Source organism: Drosophila subpulchrella, chromosome 2L, assembly GCF_014743375.2.
Source record: "Drosophila subpulchrella strain 33 F10 #4 breed RU33 chromosome 2L, RU_Dsub_v1.1 Primary Assembly, whole genome shotgun sequence".
NCBI classification, from domain to species: Eukaryota; Metazoa; Arthropoda; class Insecta; order Diptera; family Drosophilidae; genus Drosophila; species Drosophila subpulchrella.
In genome coordinates, this window is record NC_050610.1 from 8,286,369 (window position 1) to 8,311,717 (window position 25,349).

The 25,349-nt window shown below is 36.4% G+C and overlaps 5 protein-coding genes across 7 annotated transcripts; 2 read left to right on the forward strand and 3 right to left on the reverse strand.

The window, feature by feature from the left end:
- Positions 1–669: 669 nt before the first annotated feature.
- On the reverse strand, positions 670–1,599 carry LOC119547086 (accessory gland protein Acp29AB). The gene has a single exon (XM_037853786.1). The coding sequence runs from the start codon at positions 1,572–1,574 to the stop codon at positions 726–728; it is 849 nt and encodes a 282-aa protein (XP_037709714.1). The 5' UTR covers positions 1,575–1,599; the 3' UTR covers positions 670–725.
- A 1,260-nt stretch (positions 1,600–2,859) lies between these two features.
- Positions 2,860–4,000, forward strand: LOC119547711 (SOSS complex subunit B homolog). The gene is made up of 2 exons (XM_037854686.1): positions 2,860–3,059; positions 3,127–4,000. The coding sequence occupies exons 1-2, from the start codon at positions 2,928–2,930 to the stop codon at positions 3,622–3,624; spliced, it is 630 nt and encodes a 209-aa protein (XP_037710614.1). The 5' UTR covers positions 2,860–2,927; the 3' UTR covers positions 3,625–4,000.
- Positions 4,001–4,231: 231 nt separating this feature from the next.
- Positions 4,232–8,398, reverse strand: LOC119547710 (probable trehalose-phosphate phosphatase C). Its single transcript, XM_037854685.1, has 4 exons — positions 8,235–8,398; positions 7,845–8,169; positions 7,146–7,332; positions 4,232–4,683 (listed from the first exon to the last, which is right to left on the reverse strand). The coding sequence occupies exons 1-4, from the start codon at positions 8,297–8,299 to the stop codon at positions 4,430–4,432; spliced, it is 831 nt and encodes a 276-aa protein (XP_037710613.1). The 5' UTR covers positions 8,300–8,398; the 3' UTR covers positions 4,232–4,429.
- A 982-nt stretch (positions 8,399–9,380) lies between these two features.
- On the reverse strand, positions 9,381–13,176 carry LOC119548481 (trehalose-phosphate phosphatase). 2 transcript variants are annotated; one of them, XM_037855754.1, is made up of 4 exons: positions 13,049–13,176; positions 10,703–10,835; positions 9,688–10,309; positions 9,381–9,620 (listed from the first exon to the last, which is right to left on the reverse strand). In XM_037855754.1, coding segments are annotated over exons 1-4 (891 nt in total). In that variant the 5' UTR covers positions 13,050–13,176; the 3' UTR covers positions 9,381–9,485. The 2 variants fall into 2 exon arrangements, with proteins under 2 accessions (XP_037711682.1, XP_037711683.1); XM_037855755.1 differs by lacking the exon at positions 13,049–13,176 and adding an exon at positions 11,078–11,156.
- A 2,568-nt stretch (positions 13,177–15,744) lies between these two features.
- On the forward strand, positions 15,745–25,062 carry LOC119546942 (ras-like protein). Of its 2 annotated transcripts, XM_037853580.1 has the most exons (7): positions 15,745–16,613; positions 19,157–19,244; positions 23,717–23,847; positions 23,913–24,049; positions 24,109–24,267; positions 24,321–24,473; positions 24,575–25,062. In XM_037853580.1, the coding sequence occupies exons 3-7, from the start codon at positions 23,739–23,741 to the stop codon at positions 25,001–25,003; spliced, it is 987 nt and encodes a 328-aa protein (XP_037709508.1). In that variant the 5' UTR covers positions 15,745–16,613; positions 19,157–19,244; positions 23,717–23,738; the 3' UTR covers positions 25,004–25,062. The 2 variants fall into 2 exon arrangements, with proteins under 2 accessions (XP_037709508.1, XP_037709507.1); XM_037853579.1 differs by lacking the exon at positions 19,157–19,244 and having other exon boundaries at positions 24,575–25,061.
- The last annotated feature ends 287 nt before the right edge of the window (positions 25,063–25,349 follow it).

Sequence of the window (25,349 nt, forward strand, 5' to 3'; positions counted from 1 at the left end):
AGTAAATTTCACATTTGGACAAAATTATCCACCGTAATATTGTAAAACCAATTGTAAATATTTTCTTCGCCTTAAAAGTTTACAGCCATACAATTAGTTTCACCATCCGACCAATGTTCTGACATGTAATAATTTATAGTCGGCGGGGTCACAGAAATCTCTTCGGAGAAAAATCGGGGTAATTGTGCGTCAATACAAGTTTTCCGGTTTTTGCCCAAAGATATGTATTTCTGTGACACCCTATAATATAACTTTATAACGTCCACTTTCACAGCTACAAATAGTGTAAGATTGCTTTAAATCTTACTTCATAGTGAATCCCCTATTAATTTTTTTAGGAAAGTAAGTCCACATCTCATTTGTTTATCCTTATAAGGATACAGGTGTGTGTCTGTGACAATAGTCACAATTAGGCAAAAATAGCATTTATTATATTGGCTTCACTAAACTGCATTGTCTGCTTGGCAAATTAAGTGCATAGCATCAGTGGTGCAAGAAAGAACTATCACTATGTTCTCATCCCGTAGATTTCGCACAAAGATATGTATTTTTTCGACGTCCTAGGCTATACCTTTATAACGTCCACTTTCACAATCTTTAAATCTTACTTCATAGTCGTACACCCGTATTGTAAGTCCCCCATTTTTAAGAAAGTAAGTCCAAATCTCATTTGTTTATCTTTATTAGGATCCTAGGCAAAAATCGCATTTATTACATTTGACTCACTAAACTGCATTGTCTGCCTGGCAAATGAAGCGCATAGCTTGAGTGGTGCAAGAACGAACTACCATTACGTAATCATGCCCGTAGATAAAGGCACAGTGCTGGGAAGGATCGTCATACTTGGGTTCGTTTTTACGCCATCTTAAAAAGGGAGCTCTCTTGCCGGATGCCAAAGATATGAATTCACCCTGTTTGGCCAGATCGTTGATGCCCGTCCAGTAAAATTCATTCTTTAATTGCCTAGTTATAGCGTTGTACTCCAGATCATTTTGGAAAGCAGCAAGATGGCCGCCCATCTCAACACACATCTGTTCGGCGGTCCTCCAATTCACAATAAGATTGTGCTCAATGTAGAAATACCGCGATCCTATCTGTTGATATCTCTGCAGCACGAGCTTCCTTTCGATTTCGGACAGTTTTTTCTGAATGGCTGTCAGTTGGCTTTCTGTCTGCTTTTGTCCAGCCTTCAATTGGCTTTGTACGGCTGTCTGATTGCCTTCAATCCTGTCTAGTCTTTTCTCGAGATCCTGTGGAACACCCTTCGTCAAATTTGCCTGAAGGGATGTTAGCTGGCTTTCTATTTGGAGTTGAGTCGCCGTAACCTGGTTTTCCACACGATCTAGTTTCATCAGAGTCTCATTGGTCTTCACTTCGCAGGTACTCCAATCCTGCTGCTCCTTTTTGAGGTGATCGATCACTGGTTGTAGAGCGGAAACGCAGTATGCACTGCATTGATTCGCCGGGTCCGATAATAAACACACGTAGCGCCTACCCTCCTGGGCCCCTGTCAAGGATCCTTTAAGACCCAGTACAAAAAAGGCACACAAAAATATTGTCGTGGATCTGAACATTGTGAAGAACCGCTGATGTTGAAACTTGATAAAGCACTGATACCCCAATTTATTTGCTGCTTTTTAAAGACCCTGCCATTTGGTTGATAAGCATATTTGATCTTCCTATTTCTTTTTTCCCAAGAAACTTGATATGACACATTTGGTTGTTATAAGTTAAAGAGCTTAGTCAATATCGTATAACAATCATTCCTAACTTTGTTGACCTTATTTAATTTCAAAAATGTAAAACGATTATATAATAATCAGCAAAAAAATACCTCTAACACTGCGCAAAACTTTTTTAAGAAACAAACATTCTTTATCAGATTAAAAAAAATAACACACTCAAGAGATGTAAAAATTAGATTGCTTTGACACACACATTGTGGTCGAAATGGCTGTAACTCCAAAATTTTCTGAAATTAATAAAACTAGCTTTTTCCAAATTGTGTAATAATTAAATCGTAATTCATATTCATAATTACAGTACATTAATTTTTTTTATTTTGTAATATTTTAATAATTTTGTTACGATAGTCACACAGGACAAGTCATTTTAAAAACAGATTTTATATATTTTTTTTATAGATAATTGTATTCTACTTAAGGTGTAGTTAGAGTTAAGGTCGCTTTGTTTCCTTATACATATATTATTGAATGAGTTTTTTTTTAAAATTACGTTGCGATATATTTTTCGAATTCTTTGGTTGCTTTTAATTAGAGGTCGATATTAGCAGTCAATAACCCTATTCCATAAATGTATTATTGCGGTACAAATTATTAGATATCTTCTTCTGTGAGTCATGATCTCGTTAAAGTCCCCATTGCTTTGGCGCCCCAGTCAAATACGTAGTCACTTGTTATCTGGTAATAAATTAAAAAATGTAATACCAACAACATTAAATGCTGGAGATAAAATAAAAATTATTAAATTATTTGTAGTGCAGTGGCGTAGCCATCACAGGGTTGAGGGGGTTTCAGAACAAATTTTGTGTTTAGGTGTTTTGCGTTTTAGGTTTATAGCTATTAAAACCCCCATTCCTGCGCCCGTGAAATTAGTTTATAGTTTCTTAAAAGAAGAAACGGTAATAAAGCCTACTGTCCATTTTGACCTGTTAATCACAAAAACCGTAGTTTTAATATGTAAATCCTAACAATAACTAAATTTTTCCGATGAGTATAATGTCTGAAATTTTAAAACAAGCGCTAGAAAAAATCGTTATCGAAATGGTACGCAAGTGTGAATAGGTTATTTAATCTTTATTTCACTTTATATGCACATCTCTAGTATCGTTAGCTCCCATCCCTATAAGACGACGCCAAAACAAAATATATTTTCTGCACTTTTGAAAGACATTTTACCATTTCACCATGTATAACGTAGACTGCATTCCCATCAAGGACATCAAACCGGGCCTGAAGAACATCAATGTGATCTTCATCGTCCTGGAAGTGGGCGTGGCCACCGTGACAAAGGAAAACCGCGAAGTGCGGAACTTCAAGGTGGTTGAACTTTTTCCATTTCGCACATGGATTCAAATAATTCCAAGCCCATATTTTCTCCCTTTAGGTGGGCGATCCCACGGCCTGCATAAATGTCTCGATTTGGGACGAGCCGGGAAAGCTGATAGCCCCCGGTGATATAGTGAGACTGACCAAGGGCTACGCCTCCATCTGGAGACACTCGTTGACCCTGTACTCCGGCAAGAACGGCGAGGTATTCAAGATCGGTGAATACTGCATGATCTTCAACGAGACGCTCAACATGAGCGAGCCAAAGCGGGTGGAGCAGCAGGCGGTGGCCAATCCTGGTGGCCAATTGGCAACAGTTCCTCCGACGGGACTTCCGACTGGAAGTGGTGCTGCAGGTCTTCCCGCAAAGGGCGGTTCTACTGGCCTTCCGCAGCCCGTGGTGGCCGCCGCTTCAGGCGTTCCCGCTGCCCAGGGCCCCGCGACCACAGCTCCTGCCCCGGCAGCCACCAGTGCTCCCCAAACGACAACGAAACCGGGCACTCGCGGCGGCCGAGGAGGCGGAGGACGAGGTGGCCTCAAGGGCGACCGGCGGTAAGTGGTCTGGACGCGTGGGCTAGGATCAGGAACTAAGCGAACAAGAACCAAACCCTAGTATTAGTGTTTAGCTTAATGATTATCTTAAAAATGTTATCCAAACCGTTTTGATTATACTTTTGATTATACAATTTACGAACAATGTGTACTTATAAAGTGCAACAGATTTTTTAAGCTATTATTTTGTTTCACAGCTGAATAGAATATGAATACTTTTTTATAAAACAAATGATTTCAAATAAGTAACTATGAAAACCATTTCTCACTCCAAATTGCTGTTCAAAAGGTTTCTTTAGAGTTGAAACTGATTAGGTTGACTAAAATTCTATTTGCGAATATGACATAATAAAAAAATTATATTTTTGGCAAAATTTTAACCAAAATTATTGAAATTCTTTGATAGGAAAATAAGAATATTTCTAAATTCAAATTGATTGGTACTTTTATATTGGGATTTAAAAAAAGGAATTTTAAAGTAAAGTAAATGAAATAAAAATTGTTTCCACAAACAGAAAATTAAGCTAGGAAGATTGTTTAGCACCTGGCGAAGAAGTTTTGTAACCTCTAAAATGTTTTGCATTACAAATTCATAAACAAACTCAAACTTAAGTTATGAAAAATGTTTTATTTGGCAAAATCAAAGACACAAAAGAGGTTTCGAGAGAGATTATCTTATCAAGTCAAGAAGTATTGTGTTTATGTAACTCAACTAGGCGAATCCTTCCCGTCTAGGTGAAACTATGATGTGTGTTTAATGTGAGTGTGCGTGGAATTTAGCTTAAGCTTAACATCCTCTGGGGAAGCGCTTAGGCCTTCTTCTTCTTCTCGTAGTAGGCCTGCACGGCTTTCAGGAGGTATCCAACTTCCTCGACGGTCTTGATCTGGTAGTTGGCATAGGTCTTCAGCGTGGGCAGCTCGGAGACGCGGAAGGTCTTGCCGATGCCGTGCAGCACCTTGATGGCATCCTCATCGGTGGTATCATCACCCACATAGACGATCTTCAGGTTCTTGGCCCAGTCGGCGTCGAACTGCTTCTCCAGGATCATCTTGGCGCCCTCACCTGCAAAGGTAAAAGGGAATTTGTTTTTTAGATTTATTTTATTTAAAATATGTCAGTTTAGCTCTTAAAAAAGGGCGGGTGGTGTTAATTTATAGAATTGGTGTTATATCAGAGCTATTAATAATAATAAATCATGGTTGTTTATTTATTACAAATGGAATAGATATCATTATACAATGAATTTGTTTAAAACACATTTATATTTACTTATTTTTGACCCGATATTTGTTTGATTTGTTAAGTAATACAGTTAATGGCTGACTATTTATAAAATCCATTTATACAAATTGGAGGTAGAGATGTTCATGTGCGAATGCTAACAAACAATTACAGCCCATTATTTACCTTTATTGACTACATTTCTATTTTAATTTCTTCGGGTAATTAGTAGGGGAATCGAAAATAGTTTTTTCAAATTGGAATTTATCTTAAAATATTGCTTATTTCGCAATAAATGCAACCTGCGGTCGAAGAATGCTCTAATTCTTGTGGAAGCCATGTGGAATCTATACAAATAACTATGCACTGCTGGAACTCATCCAAAATCGCTCAATAAACAAGCGAGAACAATATTTTCAAATGTCTAGAATTCTTCTCGGCACACATCTTAGATCATATAAATCGCATGCAGCCCCAAGAAATAGAACCGAATTTTTCCTCCTCATCTCTGAATTATTTTTAGGTGTCTACGTGGGCGGATCTTCTCTAGTTTTCGTTTTTTTTTTCGTTTCGTAATTTGGTTTGCCAAGTAAGTGAGTGTTTGAATAGATGAAATCGAATCACTTAGCCGGCCTTTCGGTATGCAGTAAAATCATTAAATTTGTACATCAACTTAATAGAACATTAATCTACCTTCGCTTATTATTTTAATTGTATAGCTTTCTAGCGTTTAACGCCACATTTTTGTTTAATTGGTGACGCAGTCTATTCACCAATTTTCCACCTCCTCCGCCCCATACTGCAGTTTTCTCTTATTTTTCAGACGGCACCAACAATTCTTCTTCTCTTTTGTATGCGCCTGTCGAGTATTTAATTTTTCACAAACATGTATCACAACAACGTTTTCGAATTTCCGTCGGATTTTTACTTTTTTGCAATAATTTTGTTCTGGCCCCTATAAATTTATTGCCTTTGGAGGCGTACACCATCATAATTAATTTTTAATTTTCACGCATTTCATACATGAATATATCTGTTTAAATATGTTCCATGTATTTGGTCGCCACGGCTCATTGGCCTGAGCGACAATTTGGATGGGAATGGATTTGCTGTTTTATAGAGGACAGGGGTGACAAGTGGCTTCCATAAATCTCTTCAAAAGGGGTACACATCTTTTATAGATATTTTTAAAGAATTCGGAAAATGCAAAAACATTTATAGTTTATCTGCTGGGATTAACGGAGATCAAAGATTGGGATACACTTGTGTTTGGATAGTAAAATTTTCAATGGCCTCAGCTATACTAAAGAAATAATTTTAAGAGTTTATTTGGTTATTCAAAAATGTAGCATGTAATGTAGCCAAACAAATTAGTGCAAATTATACTATTTTACTGAATTATCCAACTTTTGTTGGTTTCCCTTAAGCCTTAAAGATTTTTTGGAGACATTCCATTTTTGAATTACCGTCAATTTAAATGTAGGCCGTATATGTGATATTACCTATGAATGGTATGTCTTCAGATATAATATGAACTATAAATAATTCAAACTTAAAAATTATGGGGTTTTTCCTCTAAAAAAGAACGCATCGTTAGTTCTAAACGTCATCAAATTAAATTGGTTTCGCTTCATTTTGGCTTCATTCATCTTTAGAAAATCTAAAATTACAAACACCCCCGCCAAACTGAAAAGTCTGTTTTTCAGGTGGAACAGAAAACTTTCCTCAAATATTGTGACTCGTAGCGAAAACAAGAGATGACCAATCTTAAAAACGAAAGCGAAATCTTGTGTCTGTGAGAAATTACAAAGATTTGTTAATTTATCATAAGGAATCGGGCGAGTGACTGACTATATATAAGGCGACAGTATATATAGTTTTAGGCGCGCTTTTGACATCAGTTGGCGTTGGCTGCGGGATGTTTTGTCTGCCGAAACAATTTCTTTCTATGCGCCGCCTGGTATATATATTTTCTTTGAGACGTTTTAATTTTGTCTGAATTTTGTGAGTAAAATTTTGAGCGGTGTGGTGTGTGTGTGAAATTTTTCCCAGAATATATTTTTTTGTGAAAGACGCCCACGTTGGGTCCCCGTTGGGATATAGAGAAAATAGAGAAATTTTAGCAATAATTAAATCATCGAACCGTCGAGTCAAAAATCGAATTGTTTCGAGCAGGTGCCGAAGTGCGGAAAGCTAAAAGGAATGCCATGGGGACAGTTTGCAAATGGATGGCAACAGTTGGCAAATTGTTTAACGATGACGGGTGTATAAATAGCCCCTTTGGAGGATCGGGTCCAACTAACCTTTGTCCCAGTTCACGCGGGGCTTGCCCTCCAGGGCGTATGGGGTCTCGATAAGCTGGAATCCATGGGCCTGGATCAAGGCCTTGGCGTCTGCGATCAGCTTGGCCTTCAGCTTGTCGGTGACGCCCTTGTAGTGATAGGTCACGGAGATCTTCTTGTCCTCCACCCAGGCACCGGACAACACGACCTACGGGAGAGACATTCGAGCTTAGTAGATCGGTTGGAACATGTCTACAAAAGGGATTTTTTCGAATTTGTAACATTTTAATAAGTTATATATAAAGTATGACAACTATCAATCGATTATTTCCACACTAGTAAATATTTTTACTTTAAAATGTTGCAGGCCTGCTTTACATTTATAGTTTTTTTAAAACTTTTCAACTGTTAAGACATTTTATACAGCTAATTGTAACTCAAATAGGCTTGGAAATATTATTTTTATTGGTCTATAAACTTGTGTATGCTAATTTTTTTGATGTTTGAGGAATTTCAAATATTATATTTTAAGAGTACTTAAAAAAATTGATATCATATTGGTTCTAATTGCCTTTTTAATATAATTTATTTCCTGTCGTTTTTTTTTCTGGAGATGGAGAAATTTGTCTTTGATATTTTCACTTTAAAAATGAATAACCCTAATAATGACATTCATCATCTTTCTCTACAATTTGCTTTATAAAAATAAATATATCTCACCTTTTCCTTAAGCTCAGCGACCAGTTTGTTGTGCTTCTCGAGCAATTCCTCGGGCATTTCGATCTTGAACTTCTTGCCGGAGGGATATTCGACCTCCAGACCGTGGTTGCCGGCATAGGTCACATTGGGGAACTTGAGGTGGTTCTTGATCTCGCTCAGTTCGCGACCGGAGAAGACGCACATGAAGATTTTCTCGTTGGCGGCCAGTTTCTTGATGTTGATCTCGGTATCCTTGGGCATCACGGAGAGCTCCTCGGTGAGGGGGGCCAGAGTGCCATCGTAATCCAGCAGCAGGACCACCTGATCGGTTTCGGGGTTAATGAAGCTGTGGAGAGAACCAATCTCTTTAGATCCTGAAAGCTCCTGCACCGATGATCCTTTAAAACTCACCCTTCGAGGGCCTTAACGTAGTCCTCCTCCTTTTTCAGCAGCGGGGCCTTCTTTTGCTCAGCCATTTTTTATATGTATTTTAGATTCTGAGGTTTACGAATTATTTAGTATTGAACGGATACCGCGCGCCGTGCTGGACGTTCCTCGACCGATTTAATACTAATGACCAGCTATCCTCAGCAGTCATATATCGCTGGGGATCTATAAGTATCCGCGATCCAATCTTGCTCTCTCTTCGCTTCTGCCTCTCCCAAAATAAGTGGTGGCAACTCTGGCCCCATACGTTGGCCAAGTAATTCCCACAATATTTATGAGGCATATGCGCATAAAAAAACACATTCTATAATGGATCTTCGGCTGTATTCGAGGCATTTATATATAATGAGGAATACACACACGGCGTTCATCTATATAGCCGAAACTTGTGGTTTGGTGGAGAGCGGGTAGAGGACCCTATATGTAGTGTGTATATGTTTTGATGATGTCTTCGATGCACCTTTGTTTGAGGTTGCTGGTGGTTTGGAAGTGTTTCTTGTAAGATGACACACTTTGTTTGGTCTATAATAGTCGGATTCTCTTATGATTATTAATAAGAAGAAAAAATGTTATTTATCTGGAACTTTTTTAATTTAATCAAAGCAACTAGTAAAAGATCTAGCATTTGCTATTTTTTGATCATTCAGACAACGGAAAAGTCATTTTTCTGGATCAATGTTCTTAGGAAAACATTTCCATACGATGATTTATTTATTTTCTTTTGATCTTCAAACGCAGAGCTTTAAGATTAATGAGCAATTTTGTTTCGGATAATCTTGAAATCAACACAAATATTTATTTGCCGGATTATGGAAGTTGGTTATCCAAATTAATCTTGAACTAATTTTTCAACTTAAAGAATTAGTATTTTTTCAAAATGAATAAAGTAATTAAATTAAAATGAATTATTTAAACTCAGAATGTTTTTTTTGTTGTGTCTAATGTTTTGTAATGATATGAAATATTTCGTAGCCCCAAACTTTGCAAAAAAACAATGTCGTAATCTTAATAAAATATTTTATATATTCTTATATAAAAGGCTTTTAATTTTTTAATTTTCACTAACTAAAGATTTACAATTATCTGAAATCTAGAAGTAAACATTTTCAATATTGCTTATGCACAAACTAATTTCATAACAGTTTAATTTTTAAAAACTTTACAAATCTTTTGCAATTTACGGAAACCTTTTTAGTTTATAAAAAAATGTTATATCTATGAAACATAGACATTAGCTATCCATTTAAGAAGATCGGTCATCACAGCCTGTTTGGGCAATCGGAAATCGGCAAAAGTCTGGATCTGAGCATCTGGTGAAATTCTGAAGGAGCGACCCAAGCCTCTGAGGACCTGAAATAAAATGTTATAGAATGTATAAAATATAAATATTTACAAACAAATTAATATTTTAACTCACCCTCATGGCATCTTCATCGGTGGTGTCATCGCCAGCGAAAACAACACTGACCTTCTGAGCCCAATTACCACCAAATTTCTGTTTAAGGATATACAAGGCAGCCTCTCCTTTGTTCCAATTTACTGGGGGCTTAGCTTCGATGGCTTCATGGGCCTGATTCGCTCTGAAGCCATACTTTTGGCAGATCTCAGTGGCCAACTTTTTTAGTTGATCTTTCAGTTCAACGGGAGTATCCCTGTAGTGGTAGGTGAGTGATACCTTCTTATCCTCCACCCATGCTTTATTCTTTTCCACCTTTTCCTTGAGTTCCCTAACCATGTCTGTGTAGTTCTTCTGGATCTCAGTGGGCAATTCGTAATCGTGCCTGGAGCCATCTGGGTACTCAATTTCCAGTCCATGATTTCCCGCATAAGTAATGCCATCGATGTTCACCTGTTTCTGGACATCTTTGAGACCTCGACCCGAGATCACAGCCAGGAAAACTTTGGGATGCTTGGCTATCTTGTGGAGAATGGCTTCCAGTTCCACAGGCATTTTGGTTTTGGCGGGATTATCAGCAATGGGAGCCAGAGTGCCATCATAATCCAAAAGTACGGCAACCGGAACTTCGGAACTTAGGTAACTGCAATTAAATTTAAATGAATCAATATGTTTGCAGTTCTAAAATATAATATTAATATTCACATCCGTGCAATAATATAATATATATATCTATATATTTTATATTTTATTTGAATTTATTATATAAAACGAAGTTTTACCTAAAGTTCTAAACTGTGTAAAAAAAAATGTCTTGAATTGAAAACAAATTTTTTGAAAAGTTTATATTAAATAACCTAATATTTACTTTTATAATACAATTTAAAAATGTTTTTTGCATTTTAATAAGAAGAGAGTGAGTTAAGTAAGCAGTGAAATGAGGAAATGTAGCGTATTGCTTATCAGTAATTTGCTCATTACATGACATGGGCAAGGTCACACTTCCGTTGGTCATGATTTTATATTTCCGACTTACCCGGGTAAATTCTGCTCGAAACCCTCTAGGTTACTAATTACAGGGGCCACTTGTTTCTCCGGCATTTTCACAATTTCCTGATAACTCCTTGTCGCGTTTAGAAGGAAAGCGAAAAAGAATACGATGGATTTCACTGAAATTAATATGTGATCAAGATTAGTTTCGCGTTTGGACTGGGCTTATCAACGTGTTGATGTCTCAGTGTCTCAGTATAGACTGGGAGATTTTCTGGATGAGACTTGTTTTTATGGCCTTGTGATAGTTCTCACTTGCTGGCGATAAGAAACCGAAATCGATGGGGAGTCTCTTCTCGAGATTCTCCCTCTCTATGGGTAATTATCACCTAGGTACAATCAGCTGTGAAGATCAAGTCACCTTTATGTAGTGGAGTGCCTGGAACTTTTCGAGTAGCTATCGACACCTATCCCTGATGGATCTGCGATGCGGTTTGACTTGCTGTTTCTCCGGCAGCTGCAGTTTTATAATGATTCGATGGCGGTGATTTCCTCAAACATTGTCGCCCGGTTTTTGTGTTATAGAACAAAGGCAATATGCCACCCACTGGCCCCCCGATTCTCTGATTCAGTGCATCATGCGTTGCCTTCGTGTGCAGTGCGTGCATTGCCTCCTTCTCCGCCAGATCGTAAAGTTCACGTTCGAGGGCAATAAAACAAAAACCGAAATTCATAAATTCCACCCACAACCCAGAGACACATCGCCCCCTCCTTTCCTTTACTTGGACCATCCTCGTTAATTATCAATGAGCATGCAAATCTGGTTATGTCCTCGCGTTTGTGCCGTCCAAATCCCTTTGACGTGCCGATAAGCGTGACCCCGCGGGGGTTAACCTAAGGACGAAATCCCTCTAATCATCCCACACTTATCCCTATCCCTACTCCCATCCCCATCCCGCACCACGATATCGATGCGATTTCGGGTCGCAAATATTTGTTACATGCAGTGGAATTGATTAGGCGACAACAGTGACTCTAAAAATAGTCGCAGCATGGGCGCGACACGCGAAATCTAAGAAATTGGAGAGGGGAAACGTAGGGGAAATCTACCAGTACTTATGGGGACAACTAGTTGGAGATAAAGGCCTAAATAATATTTACTATATAAATTAATAAGTCAACCCTTTTTTCGATATGGGTATCGCGTAAACTTCTCACATTAAAGATATCATATAATTTTTTGCTTATTATATTGGCTTAACAAAGATATGTTATTTTAAAGAATAACAAGAACAAAAATTAAATCCATTTTTCGACAAAAGTCTTTCTAGTTTTTTTTTATATTTTTCATTTTTTAGGTTGACCTAAGTTTTGGTATTGAGCTTAAAGACTTGTAAATCAATTTATATTCTAATATTCATAGGTAGTAAACCCAATAGTACCTATATTTATTTTTTATCTTATTAACACATATATGGCATCTTTCATTGATCAGAAAACTTTCCAAATTCTAAATTATTATCTTATACTCTGCATGAGATTTACATATGTATGTAAACTGAACCAATTTCTAAGCTAGGCAAACATAGGAAACTCCCCGTCATAAACTGTAGCGTCATTGGCAGGTGGCTTAGGTATTTTCTGGGTTAGTGTCACTTATAGAGGTTGACTGCCAAAGTGAATCACGCAGTCTGGGAAGCGCAGCATGCTCCACAAGCATGCTCAGACAAACGCCGATACGAACCAGACCAAAACAAATCCAGACCTGACCAGGCCAAACTGTTTGTTCACGATATAAACACAGTTAAATCTAACTAGCTTGTACCATGAAAATTACGTGAAGGTAATTTTGGGAATCAAACAACCTTTTCTATTTTCTATTTTTATATATATCGAAATAATACTTCCTAATTTTTTAAATCTCTTTAAAACTATCTTGTAAATTGCTTAACAAAAATATCGTTCTCTTATTTTTGATGTACAATAAATATGTAACTATACATTTAAACAGTTCTTAAAAGTTAGAAGAAATGTTTAAAAGTTGTTATTTCATTAAATGGTTGTGTACTGTATTATTATGGAGTGCCTAGGGAGACCATATTAAAGTGGGTTTGAGAGTAGACACCACTCTCATATCTAAACATAAACAAATTTAATAGAGTTGGAGCTCCCTTAATCGAATCTTTCGATGGGCACGAGCGCAGCTGTCCGACTTTATCTGGCTGTTAATTTCGCTCTAATTGGGAGACAACTAATTTTCCCATGGTAAACAAGTGTCTGGGTAAGAGCCTTTCCCTTTCGTTTTCCGAATCCCCTTTGAACAGTGGATCGGCAGCATCCAAAGATTGACACATAAAATATCATTATAAATTCGTTTCATTTTCTCACTCACTTTTCTAACGAATTGCACTGATTGGCATGTCACAAAACTTAATTTGGCCAATTATTCAACAGAAAAACTGTCAATTAATCCAAATAAATCCAAGAAATTGGTCTTAATTCGTTTTCTGGTAAATATTTTTGCAATTGATCGCAATGAATGTTGTTTTCTTTGTTTCTAATTTTTGTTTTGCTTGGCTAGAAAAGCTTTTGCCCAAGCTCTTAGATGAAGCTCGCTGACTCAGGTAAAAACGTGGGTAATAATGCCGGGATGGGGAAGATTTATTGACCTCCATAAATAGATTTTTGAAAACAGTTGTCGAAAGGAGGCAGTGAAAAGAAAATGCTAAAAGTAGGCACAGTGTGCTTCTGCAATAAAAAATGTTTTATTTTAATACTATGTTCTAAACCTTAAAAAAAAAATTTTTTTTATTTGATTGGGACTTATACAAATAGTTTTAATGATGATTAATTTATTTCTGACTAACTTATATTCATCATTGGTTGATAATATGTCTCTTCCTTAAATTGAATCAGCTTTTAAATATGTCTTAAAGTGGAATGGAGATAAGTATATGCATATATGCATATTATTAATAATTCTCATGGATCCATATGGTTTCGAAGTAAATATGTTTTGATAAACAAAAATTAACATAAGGAAGGGTGAGGTGGCTATCCTGCTTCTCCTTTTAGCTTCTTACCTACGTAGGTTAGTTCTAGAATCTAGAACATTTTAAAGGGGACTTGAAAAAGGATGGGGTGTTGTTTTTAACACCCTTTCGTTTCTAACCAGTAAACAACAAGGATGCAAAGTGACAGAAGAGCATGACGTGCGGATGGGGTTAAAAGGTGGGGGTCCGGGGTCCAGGTACCTGGTTTAAGGCTAAAGGTGCACACATAAATCAACCGAAAACCGGTGATGGGGGTCAAAGGGCGTGGCCAGTCGAGCGAAAGGCATTAACGTTGGCCAAAATTAATGTTCAGCTCGGCTGGCAAAATCCAACCTGTTGCCACTGTCAGGAGCAATTAGTGGACGTGCCACGAGGCGTTTCGATGTCAACAGGTTGCCACAATCCCCATAGATGCACACCGATATTGGGGAGGGCTAGGGGCTCTCTATCTGGTGGCAAGGGGTGTTATATATGGGCGGTTTTCGTGCCAAGCCGTGTAAACATTTTTACCACCGCGTCTGTACGTGTGGGCGGTATATTTGGCCTAGCATTAGGACGTGGCTTATTGCCAATTACATGGAAAATGTTTGCATACTTTCCTTCTTTTTTTGTTTTTATGTTTGTTTTGTTTTGTTTCTCGGCCCTAATGTTAAGTGAAGGTCAGTTGGGCAGAAACACAAATTCAAAAGCCCCCCTGCTGGGAGAGTGTTTGTAATGGAGTCGGCAGCATTGTTTCTAGGTTTGATAGAAAATGTAGGTCAGGAAATAAGTAATGGTATTAAAAATCATTTTACTGCCTTTTTAGAAAAATGAATCTCCCTGAAAGTACATTTCATTAATTTTCCTAAAGTAATGGCATTGAAAAAAATTAAACAACATATATATTAATCGAATTTTTTTGGCGCAAAATGAATCTTTTCATTGATTTTCACTGTTATTTTTGTGAGAATAAATTTTAAAGAGAATAATGTTAGTAGGCCTAAAATATTAACAATATAAAAATCTTACTTTATTAATGTTAACCAAAATTTGACCTGAAAGAAAATTTAGTTATCAACAATTTTGATTCGATGTTAAAAATGTTTCCAATATGTATAAAAAACCCTTTTATTTTAATAAACTGTTTGGGTTAGTTATAAATTATGACTGTTCAATATACATATAAATATAGGCGTTTCAAATGACCAGGAACAGTTAAATACGATTAATACAATTAGATCGACTTTCTTGTTGATTATAATTAATACTTTAATGGCCATACAATTTATTCAATTTAAAAATATTTTTGTTTTTGTTGAGTTTTTGAACCCAAAAGTCATACTAGTACCACAGTAAGCACAGTGCAGATAAAGAAATATTACTAGTAATTAGTTTGGACTAACGCCTTCTTTATACAGATAAGATCCCTGCGATTTATGACATTATCATTAAGTAAACCTATTTACAATGGGTTATTTTACTTTTTGATTGTTAACAGCAAACACAGGAAATTTTACATGCATTCTGGGCTAGTAAAAATACTTAGTTATCAATTATATTTGTTGATTTATTTTTATTATTTTGGTAGAAGTGGTTTTCAAAAATATACAACAATTTAATTGTAATATTAAATATATAGATTTCGTTGTTATTATTATGTTATTTATTATTTACTAATGTCATTACTTTTTTTTTCTAAAAGTGTTTTTCAAAAGTATACGAAAATGATAATGAATAACATATAATGATATAAATACTGTATTATATTTTCATTATAACAACGGATGAAAATTAAATAATGTTTCAATGAATGTTTCTTCAACTTTGTTTTGCAACAATGTTGCGCGCAACAAATTCATTGAAACATGAAACATGTCGTATACGCGATATTAATATTAATATAAATATTAATAATTTATTATTATATCTCAATTTTATATTTATAAATTTAACAATAACTTTAACAATGTATTGCAACATATGTAATTGCTGGCAACATGGTTTCGGAAAATTGCGCGCGCTTTCTGATTGAAGCTTCATTCAAGCAACGGCAGCGCAGCAGTTGCGACGCGTCGCGGTCGCAGAGAAAAACCATCGGGGTTGAGTTGTTTTTGCCGCACATTCAGATTGGCAACCCGGTTTTGCGTGGTGCGTGTTTTGTGGAAGGGATGTGGTGCACCTCCTTACCGAACTCTTTTGCATTTTACTCTGGTCCACATATTGCCAGCACTTTCACGACCGCGCTGCGAAGGTGGAAAATCGCCGGAAAAGTGGGTGGTTGTATTTTTATTATTGCCTTACAATGGCAACGCATCGGTCGGCATTGCGTCGCAATAAACCCACTTCGATGGCATCGGCGACGGTACTAGTTGGATATATAAAAGCATAATTGCTGCGAGCCAGAGGCTTAATACGAAACAGGAAGCTGAAGTGTCAACAATGCGCCAAATAAAATAAAATGCATAAATAAATAAAGAAAAATAAAAAAACGTTTACAATTTAACAACAAATTTTAATAAAGTGGAGTCTCTATAAACAAAAGAAAAAATTTGATCAATAAAAATAAATTAAATATAAAAGACAGTACATAAAATAAACCAAAACAAAAACAAGCATCAATTAGCCAAATAATATTTTATAGTGTTAACAGAAAACAGTCGATAAAGTTCACAAATTAAACCAACAAACATTTGCCAAATATACAAATGTGTTTTAAATAGATAAAAATATCTTAACATTTTTGAAAACTTAATATTTGATATAAATATTTTTTTAACTAGTGCGTATACTTAATATTCCTAAGAATAACCGATAATTGTAAAGAAATATTAACCAGTTGTTCTCGTAAAATGGTTTCGTATACAAAATAAAATTATTACACATCAATAAATATTTGTAGAGGAAAACAAAAATCTTGCTTCAACGGTGCGTATACATAATTAATGTTACAATTTAATAGAAATCTCAAATTTATGGAAATCGAATTTAAGAAAACTTTGTTTTATAATTTTAGCAAACAGAGCAAATCACAAACACATAATAAATTAAATCAAAAGTTTTGATTTTCAACTTGTTTCTAGTTCTCGTCTATTTTGTAAACATTTTTGTGTGGCGCAGAGGCGTGGGAAAGGGTGTTTTTTCGGAGGGACTGACATCAAAAAAGACTGAGTAAATACGCTATCAACCAAATACTTGTGATGTTATGTTGAAATATTTGTTTATGTGAAGCCCCTAAAAAGTTCCGCTCATGCTCGATTATTATTTGACTCTCCAGTCGGCCTTGACTCGTGTCTAGCCAATGGACTATAACTTTTCACCTGATGGTTTTCTGCATATATCTCTCGATTCTTGCGATTTGTAAATCATTTTAATTGGCTTTGATTGTTGCCACTTCCGCCAAATAAATACAAGTCTTGTGCAAAACTGTTTGACTTTGAAATGGTTTCAGAAATAAAACAAATTGCTGTGTGCCTCTCCATCTCTTTCAGTCTGTTTTTGATTTGTTTGTTTGATATGTTTTAAATTTGGCGGCAAGGTCGCCAGCTTGTCTGTGCAAAAGTGAAATGCAAATTTCGTTTCATTCGCCCGTCCACTATGCGTAATCTCACATCTCATTTTGGGTCAGGAAAAGGGTGTCTGCGGCGCAACAAGATTTATTATATCCACAAAACATAATCAGGGGCCCCAGCACCTGTGCCCGCGATCTGGAAACACCTTGCACCTTCATAATGTGACTAGTTAATAGCGCCCGATACTGAAGTGCGGTGGCGGCCGGCTCTTACTTTGTGAGCTGCTTATAAAGCCACAAACAAAAGCGTTTTATTGCCACCCAACCGCAGACGCGACCAGAGACAGTAGCAAACGATGACAAACGCCATAGCCGCAAAATTATCGAATCGAATATAGAGTTTCAGGTAGTAGATCGAACTCTGATATACCCTATAAATATTTAGCTGCTCTTATGTACAATTATATTATCTTTAGTGCTCTGAATTTTAAAAATAATATTTTCTTAAGTGCTCTGAATTATTAAAATGTACAGTGCTGGGCAATTTTCTTCAGATTAAAAAAATGTACTTTTGTATAAAAATGTTTTTTATTCATTTTCTAATGGCTGAAAAAAATCGCACTTGAGTCCCAAATTGTTATAAATATTAAGTGAACATTTTACTGGTTTTTGGTGTGCTTGCTTGCTTTGTTATTTAAAAAACTATTATTTCGGAAGTGCAGTCTGAAATATATTTTGAAAACAATAAATCTGTTGTTCAACATCCGAAAATGTACTATATTTTATTAAAGGCCATAATAGTTTTAAAACTATCCCTAAGATATGTTAATCTAATATTTTATGATGTTTGCAATAAACAATCGTAAAAACCAATAGCCCCCTTTCAGTTAGGGTATCAAATATAATTCATCGTTCCGAGCAACTGACACAATGAGTGGGTACGACAAGTGCATGGGAATTTTATGAGGATGTGCTCATAAAGAGCAGAAAGCTGGAAGAAAGTTAAGGGTTGGGTGGCTTATGGGGGGAGGGTTATAACATGTTATGGGGCTCTCTGAGTTATTGATATTTTGCATCTCGGCCTACGACAAGTGGCAAATGTGGCAGGAAATGTCTGAGGCTAAAGAGATTTCTTTCAATTTGTGTGTTCTCACCAATGCGTAGCGCTGTACCCCCTCATAAATTCCATTGATATTTATGAGAAAACTCAATTTTTATTGGAGTAAGGAGGAAAGAAAATAAGCAGATAAAATGCCTGCCATATTTGATAATAATTATGCGCAGTGGGCTCCGTTTGATAAAGGAAAATACACACTTTTATAGAAAAATGTTATAAAAAGAGAAATGTTCATTTGTGTAATATAAATTTAAATAATGGAACAAAATAAGATTTTTTGAAGTTAAGTAAATTAAATAAATTTGTTTAAAATGAGACAAGGACATTTTAACATTTTAAATTGTTTTTTGGTTTTCTCATTATGTTCCGATAAAAGTCTCGACCCAACCTTACCAAGATATCAAATGTCAAACAGCTTAAAACTTTTAAAGTTGTGTCCTTCACCCCATTTTCTTTTTTCATTTTTTTCTTGAATTTTTCTTATTCCTTGACATAACATAAACCTCATTTTCTGGTAAGAAAAATCATGTCTACACAAAAAATCTTTTGTGTAAAATTGACCAAACCCATCAAATTGTCAGTTTGACCAACGAACAAACACAATAATACACACAACTTACCATTCATTTTTATTCATACAATTTTTTGTGTGTATATTTATTTAAATGATGCTTAGTCAACAAAAATCACCCATGTGAGTCCAACTAAAATAACATTTATGACGCTTGACTTATATTTATGGCGCTGATTTAGGAATGTCTGCATCTAAAGCTTTATAACAAAAGAAGAAAAGCAATTTCTTTTCATATACTTATTTTTATATATATTTAAACCCCACTCAAGGTGAATACTTATGTGGAGGAAGTTGACCGCCAGCTCCAACGATTTTTACGCATTTTCAATTTCATGGCCGCACAGCAAAACAAACTGAGTGAGTGAGTGAAAAACCAATGGCAACATTCGATGATATTGCACAGTGAAAGAAAATACCATAATAAATAATATTAAAATAAACAATTTGTGTTTGAAATAATAAATAAATATTAAATATTTTCTATAGATTTTTTTACATGCGTGCGAATTTTTAATTATTTTTAATTGGTGTACTTTAATTCAAAACTGTTTTTGGCATTGAAAAACACATTAGGAAGGTAACAATAATATATCTTTGTTTAATTAGAAGTATTGTGTTTGCAAACATAATTAATTAACTTGAACATTATTTGTTACCTATATCAAGTATACTATAGTATTGTCTTTATGTGTATCAGATTTTAATTATATTGCAATACTTTTATTGTTGGTACCCTTTCAATAAATAATTTGGTTTCTCTTGTTCCTTTTTTTGTTTCTCTGTGTGCAAATGTTTTTAATGTTAACTGGCTGCTCGATACCAAAATGAAATGACAAGCAAAAAACGCGGGAAAAAGTGGTTTGGGCAGGGGCATCATTGAGACTGCCTGGAGTGGGCAACTCCAATCATCAACAATGGGCCGCTCGGCGAGTGGCGCACTTCCCATGACCTTAGCCTTAGCCGAAAGTGGAATTGGTTGGCACCATGACAACCCAACAACTCGGTACCCTCATCCTCCCTCATTGCCCCCTCATTTCCTGAACAACCACTTGTTGGCTGGGCAGTTTGATTTGTTTTCTGTGGAACTCCAAACGGCATAATCATCCTCATCATCCTCATCAACCCAATCAACATCAACTTTCGGGGCGATGACTACTACAACTGTTCAGCACGTGCCAAATGAAAAGAGGATAGAGCGTTGAGGGTGTTGAAAATCGCGGGGGAAAACTATAGAGTGCCGTAACTCAATCTTCGTCTGGACCTGGAATTATTTCGGGTGCGCAATAGAGCGACATGTGTTGGTAAACAGAACAACCGGGTCAACAGCCCAACGGGACCCAACTCATTTCATCGCCTCGCTGCTGGGGTTTTCATTTTCAATGCCTAAGCCAAGGTCCGGTCGTCGTCCTGATAATTCAGACATGCGAGAGTCCTGTCATTAACTGACATAAGGGGTACTCGATGGGTTGGGGTTAGTTTAGTGGAACGATGCAAGATAAGCTGCCCAGATGTATGGTGCTTTTGTTGCCAGGAACTTACTACGCAAAAGTGGAATAGTTTTTGGCAGTTAAGAATTATGGCACACATGTAGATTAGTTTGATAAGCCTGGCGGTTCTTCTTTTGTGGGAAAATTAATAACACAACAGCCTTGGTTTTTAACGATTCAAGTAAACACGTAATTTATTAAATACGTTCTGAAATAATAACATACTCAAAGAATTAGTGTTATATTTACGAAAACTATAGAAAAACTTGCATTGCCAAACACGTGATTAGTGTTTTTTTCATAGTACTTTGATTTTTTAAACTAAAAACCAGTTCAAGAACATTAAAAAGAAACTAATAAAAATAACAAAAATTAAACCTAGGAGATAAGTGTAATTTAATGTAACAATTTCAAGTTCAACAAGTTCAAGAGAAATTCATCGTTTTATAATGTAATTTAAAACGTATTAATTTGATTTTGAAAATGATGGCTATTTCGGGCAATCACTCAATCACTTATACGTACTTGTTGCTTCTTCAACTGCAATGACTTGTTTATTTTTGTTCAAGAGAGCCCAGCTTTTCCAAACACTGCCTCGGAAACCAATCGTTTCCATTTGATTTCATTTAAGAGGCATCAATGCTGTAACACGGCGAATACCCTTAATCATTTCTGTGGAAATTCTTGGAAACTCATTAGTGTGTGCTAATGCTGCTGCTTTACACCTTCCCCCAATGCATTCCACTTTTCTACCCATCCTTCAAATCATCTTTTGTCCAATGACCTCAACCATCATCCTCCTCAGTTTTTAAGGATTTTCTGCCTTATAAAAAGTGAATAGAAATGGTTTTACTCTTGAAATAAAGAAGCAAGAAAATAAAAATATAAATTTACGATTCCATTGCACACTTTTGGGCGTGTGAAAACCAAAACATGGCGGCGAGACTTGCTTTTAAGAGAACTTCCACCGAAATGTATAATTAAATACAAATTAGCAGGGAAACAGAAAAGTTTTTCTCTGCTGGGGATTAAAAACGTCTGGCTACAGAGAAAACTTTTCGGATTCCAGCTTAAAGCCCGCCCAAAAAACCACTTGATGCTGGGCATTACGTATACGCCACGTTGCTGCGGCCATGGCAATGCGGCAGCTGGCTAAGGAATGGGAATGGGAATCCGAGCTCGAGCCGGGAACAACAGGAAAGCGGGAAAATGCTTCATTAAGCACGCACCGTCGAGTGTTTGAGTTTCAAATCCAACTAATTAAAATCTACGCAGCAAAACTTGGTACGGTGAAACCCCAGCAAATGGTGTGGATCTGGTTTTTAGATGAGGTGAGGTAAGCTGGACTTAGTTTCGCCCGGCTGTGCTGTCGAGTTCATTTGTTTCACTTTGTCTAGGAGTTTGCCACAGTTCAATACCTCTGAGAAACCTTAAAAGATGGGCAATTATTCTTCAACCGAAAATACGTTTTAATTACTGAGGAATAGTGATGAATCCTTCCAGGAGTGTAATGAATTGGCAGCGTCTTTAGGAAATACAAATAAAAAAGTAATTACTGCTAAGGGAGATGAAAATAATACTCCTATTAATAACTAATTTGATAAGATGGCTTCATAATTAATGGAGTTTGAAGACCAATTAAATATATTTTGTACATTTTCAAACTATTCTTATTACCAGCTTAGCCATGATAAAATATATATTTAAATAATTGTTTAAGTAGTCACTTTTATCGTTTAATCAGGAAATAATTTTTGCAGAATGAAATATTTTCCCTATTTTGTTGTTCCCTATTGTTAGTAGTTTTCCCTTAAATAACACACATGCTGGCACGTGTCATTGAACTGAGCCAGAAGCTTCTTCCCATAAGTGTATGGCCACAATCGAAGGACCCATCGATATGCGGAAATGAAGGACACAAAATGAACAAGCAACATTCCGTTTGACACAAGTGATAATTGATTTTTTATTGTTGTCACTTGTTGCTCGTTTCTCAGCAAGTGTTTTCATTTTGCTAGTTGTGCCATATTTTGATATCTTCTGACATCCTGCGCTAATCGACTGACAGGGGCGTGTCCTTATAATTTATAATAATGACCGTGACAATGCTGAAGGACGACGAGTTATACTGCTTTTCCCGCTTTTTTCTGCGTCTGCGGCTGTTTCTGGAGGACAACGCAGAAAGTGTCCAATAAATGTTTCATAGTTGTCGGTAGTCTGACATTGTTGACCTTATCAAAAGCACAAACACTCTTACTCCCGCATCCCCATATCCTCACCCACATACGTATGTCCATGGGTGGCTATAAAAAACACGCAAACCGAGCGTCTTTTGTTTAGTGTTCCTGCTGGGTTTGGAAACTCAAGCACTTTGAGTAAAAAATTAAGGGATATTAAAGCGAATCAGTTCCTTAAAATTTTAAATCGTTAAAAACCCACTTTAAGCTTGCCATAACGACAATTTTAAATTATTTTAACCATTTTTCTAGTATATAATTTCTAAAAACAAATAACAAATTATATACAAATATTTTAGTTTTGTATACTAACAAAATTTAGTTTCTTTAATAATCATTTAAAAATGTTTACATTTTCCATAAAAACATTTGGCCTGTATTTTTAAGTGTAGTAAACAAGATTTGCCTGTCTTCACTTCCAAAAGATATGCAATATTGGTGGAAGTCGTTGGCCGAAATTAGAAAGCGACTTGGTCTAGTCTCATTCTTTAGTACTAAGCACTTTTGATGTGGGTTAAGGAGATCAGAGATAGCCACAACAGCATCAGGAATTTGGGGCCAACAAAGGTCGTGTCACTCACACCCAACAGACATATTGTCTCCGAAATACGAGACCTTAACACCCAGACCCAATCTAAATACTGTAGATATTTATACCCTAGGATGGAGTGGAAATTGGGGTAGGTCTATTTTTTGGTCAAATAATAAAAATGTTAGAATTTCAGATATATATTACAAAACGATTTCAGGTAGAGATTTATAAAAAGATTGAGTAGGCTAATAGATATTATAAAATATAAATAAAACATAATAGTTCGATATACACAAACGTAATGAGGGTTCCGAAAAAAAAAGTATAATATTATCTATAATATTTTAGAGATTTAAGTCTTAATTTTCTATTTCTTTGACATTTTTTATAAAAAAAAACCTTTTTAAGAAACTTTTGTATTTATAACAAAGGTATTTTTAGAAAATTTAATTTAATAAATTTATAAATGATCGAATTTTAATAGAGTTAAAAGAGGGGTATGCCCCAATCTTATCAACAACTTTATCCTTAACAATATCCTTACTTAGCCAGTTTTTTTATTATATTTTCCAGACTATTGTTCCTGGTCTCTGCAATGAATGCCACCTCGCCAAAGTCATCGCTGGTCAAGTTGGGCCTGCATACCAACAAACAAAAGACCCTGAAGGTTATGGTCTTGGGCCAAAGTGGCGTGGGAAAAACGGGTGAGTTCTCCGCTCACCTCCGAAAAAATGAAGGAAATCCAAACTTAAGGGACTCTCCAATTTAGCCATGGTGGTGCGTTTTATTACCCGACGCTTCATTGGCGAATATGATCCTAATCTGGAGAAGATTTACACCTGCCAAACCACGCTGGACAAGGAGCCCATTCAGTTTGACATTCTGGATGCCACCGGCCAGCTGCAAGTGGGTTTTAAAGTAGATTTGATTTTGTAAATATTTATTAAGACTTCTTTCTCTTTTAGGAACTAGATGGCGTTAGTCTGGAGTCCAATATCCGCTGGGCCGACGCCTTTATTCTCATGTATTCCATCACAGACAAGTGTTCCTTCGATGAGTGCAGTCGTTTAAAGTTCCTCATTAATTACAACAAACGAAGACGCAAGTTGGGCTCGGCCAGCAAAGTGAGTGATTGAGAACCTCTAGTTTCAGCAATAACGTTCTTTCTATTTTCTAGGACTACATATTGGATATTCCTGTCATTTTGGTGGGCAATAAGACAGACCAGCCCGGAGATCGAATGGTCACCTTGGAGGAGGGTCAACGGAGGTTCAAAGAGCTGTCCTGCGCCTGTTTTCATGAGGTTTCTGTTAGAGAAAGTGTGGATCAGGTAGGCAAATCTATTTCTAGTAATTCAAAATATAAATATTTTAATATTTATCAAAAATTGTATTTAATATTATTTATATTTAATATTTACTTTCTGTTCAGGTTCAGAACGTCTTTCGCGATGTGTTTCGCTTTTGGCGGGTCTTTAGCAAATTCCCCAAGCTCAAGCGCTCCACGAGCGATGTGGCCAATAACGATGGTATCCTTACCCCCGATTCGGGATCCTGTTCCTTTTACGATGCCTCGTCCTTGGGCGCCGGTCGACGTTCTTTTCTGGTCATCGGAAGCGCCTGTTTGGAGGAGAGCAGCGGTGATCACACAGAGTCCACGGATGAGATTGCGAGCAGTAGTTTGAGCAGCTCACGTAGCGATATCGATGCCCCCTTCCGAAGTAGAGCTTCCACGGACGGAACTCTGTTGTCCCGACCACGGAGATGGCGATATCCACCGCCGGGATGCCTGCTGCCACACACAAATCGCGTGGAGCGACGGATGAGCATTTCCACCAGGGGCAGCAACGCCAGTTATTGAGAGGGGGAATTTAAGTCCAGGGAGGGTCGAGCTTAGTTAGTCAAAATGTAGTGACAAATATATAGCTAGATGTTATTGTCATGGAAAGTAATTTGTTTTTATGGGAAACCACTGGGCTTTTGAAATCGATTATAATTGTATCTACAAGTATACAACTTAAAAAGGACGAACGCTAATACTATATTTTTGTATACTTTAAAGAACCTTTAAAAGTTTCCAAAAATGTGGAAAAAATAGTTATCTTGTATGCCCTAGTATTACCAACTTGACATGATTACATGTCAAATTTTTTATTTAAATTTCGTAAAATATTTAATTTTATTTTTTGGAACAGGAAGGATTGAAA

Excerpts from the sequence above, each read along its gene's own strand:
- LOC119547086 (XM_037853786.1), bottom strand. The coding sequence starts at position 1,574 with ATGTTCAGATCCACGACAATATTTTTGTGTGCCTTTTTTGTACTGGGT.
- LOC119547711 (XM_037854686.1), top strand. The coding sequence starts at position 2,928 with ATGTATAACGTAGACTGCATTCCCATCAAGGACATCAAACCGGGCCTG. Across the intron at positions 3,060-3,126 it reads GCGAAGTGCGGAACTTCAAG|GTGGGCGATCCCACGGCCTG; the intron begins GTGGTTGAACTT and ends TTCTCCCTTTAG.
- LOC119547710 (XM_037854685.1), bottom strand. The coding sequence starts at position 8,299 with ATGGCTGAGCAAAAGAAGGCCCCGCTGCTGAAAAAGGAGGAGGACTAC. Across the intron at positions 7,333-7,844 it reads TCGCTGAGCTTAAGGAAAAG|GTCGTGTTGTCCGGTGCCTG; the intron begins GTGAGATATATT and ends TCTCTCCCGTAG. Across the intron at positions 4,684-7,145 it reads CCGCGTGAACTGGGACAAAG|GTGAGGGCGCCAAGATGATC; the intron begins GTTAGTTGGACC and ends TTACCTTTGCAG.
- LOC119548481 (XM_037855754.1), bottom strand. Across the intron at positions 10,310-10,702 it reads TTCGAGCAGAATTTACCCGG|TTACCTAAGTTCCGAAGTTC; the intron begins GTAAGTCGGAAA and ends ATTTAATTGCAG. Across the intron at positions 9,621-9,687 it reads CCGATGAAGATGCCATGAGG|GTCCTCAGAGGCTTGGGTCG; the intron begins GTGAGTTAAAAT and ends ATTTTATTTCAG.
- LOC119546942 (XM_037853580.1), top strand. The coding sequence starts at position 23,739 with ATGAATGCCACCTCGCCAAAGTCATCGCTGGTCAAGTTGGGCCTGCAT. Across the intron at positions 23,848-23,912 it reads AAGTGGCGTGGGAAAAACGG|CCATGGTGGTGCGTTTTATT; the intron begins GTGAGTTCTCCG and ends TCTCCAATTTAG. Across the intron at positions 24,268-24,320 it reads AGTTGGGCTCGGCCAGCAAA|GACTACATATTGGATATTCC; the intron begins GTGAGTGATTGA and ends TCTATTTTCTAG.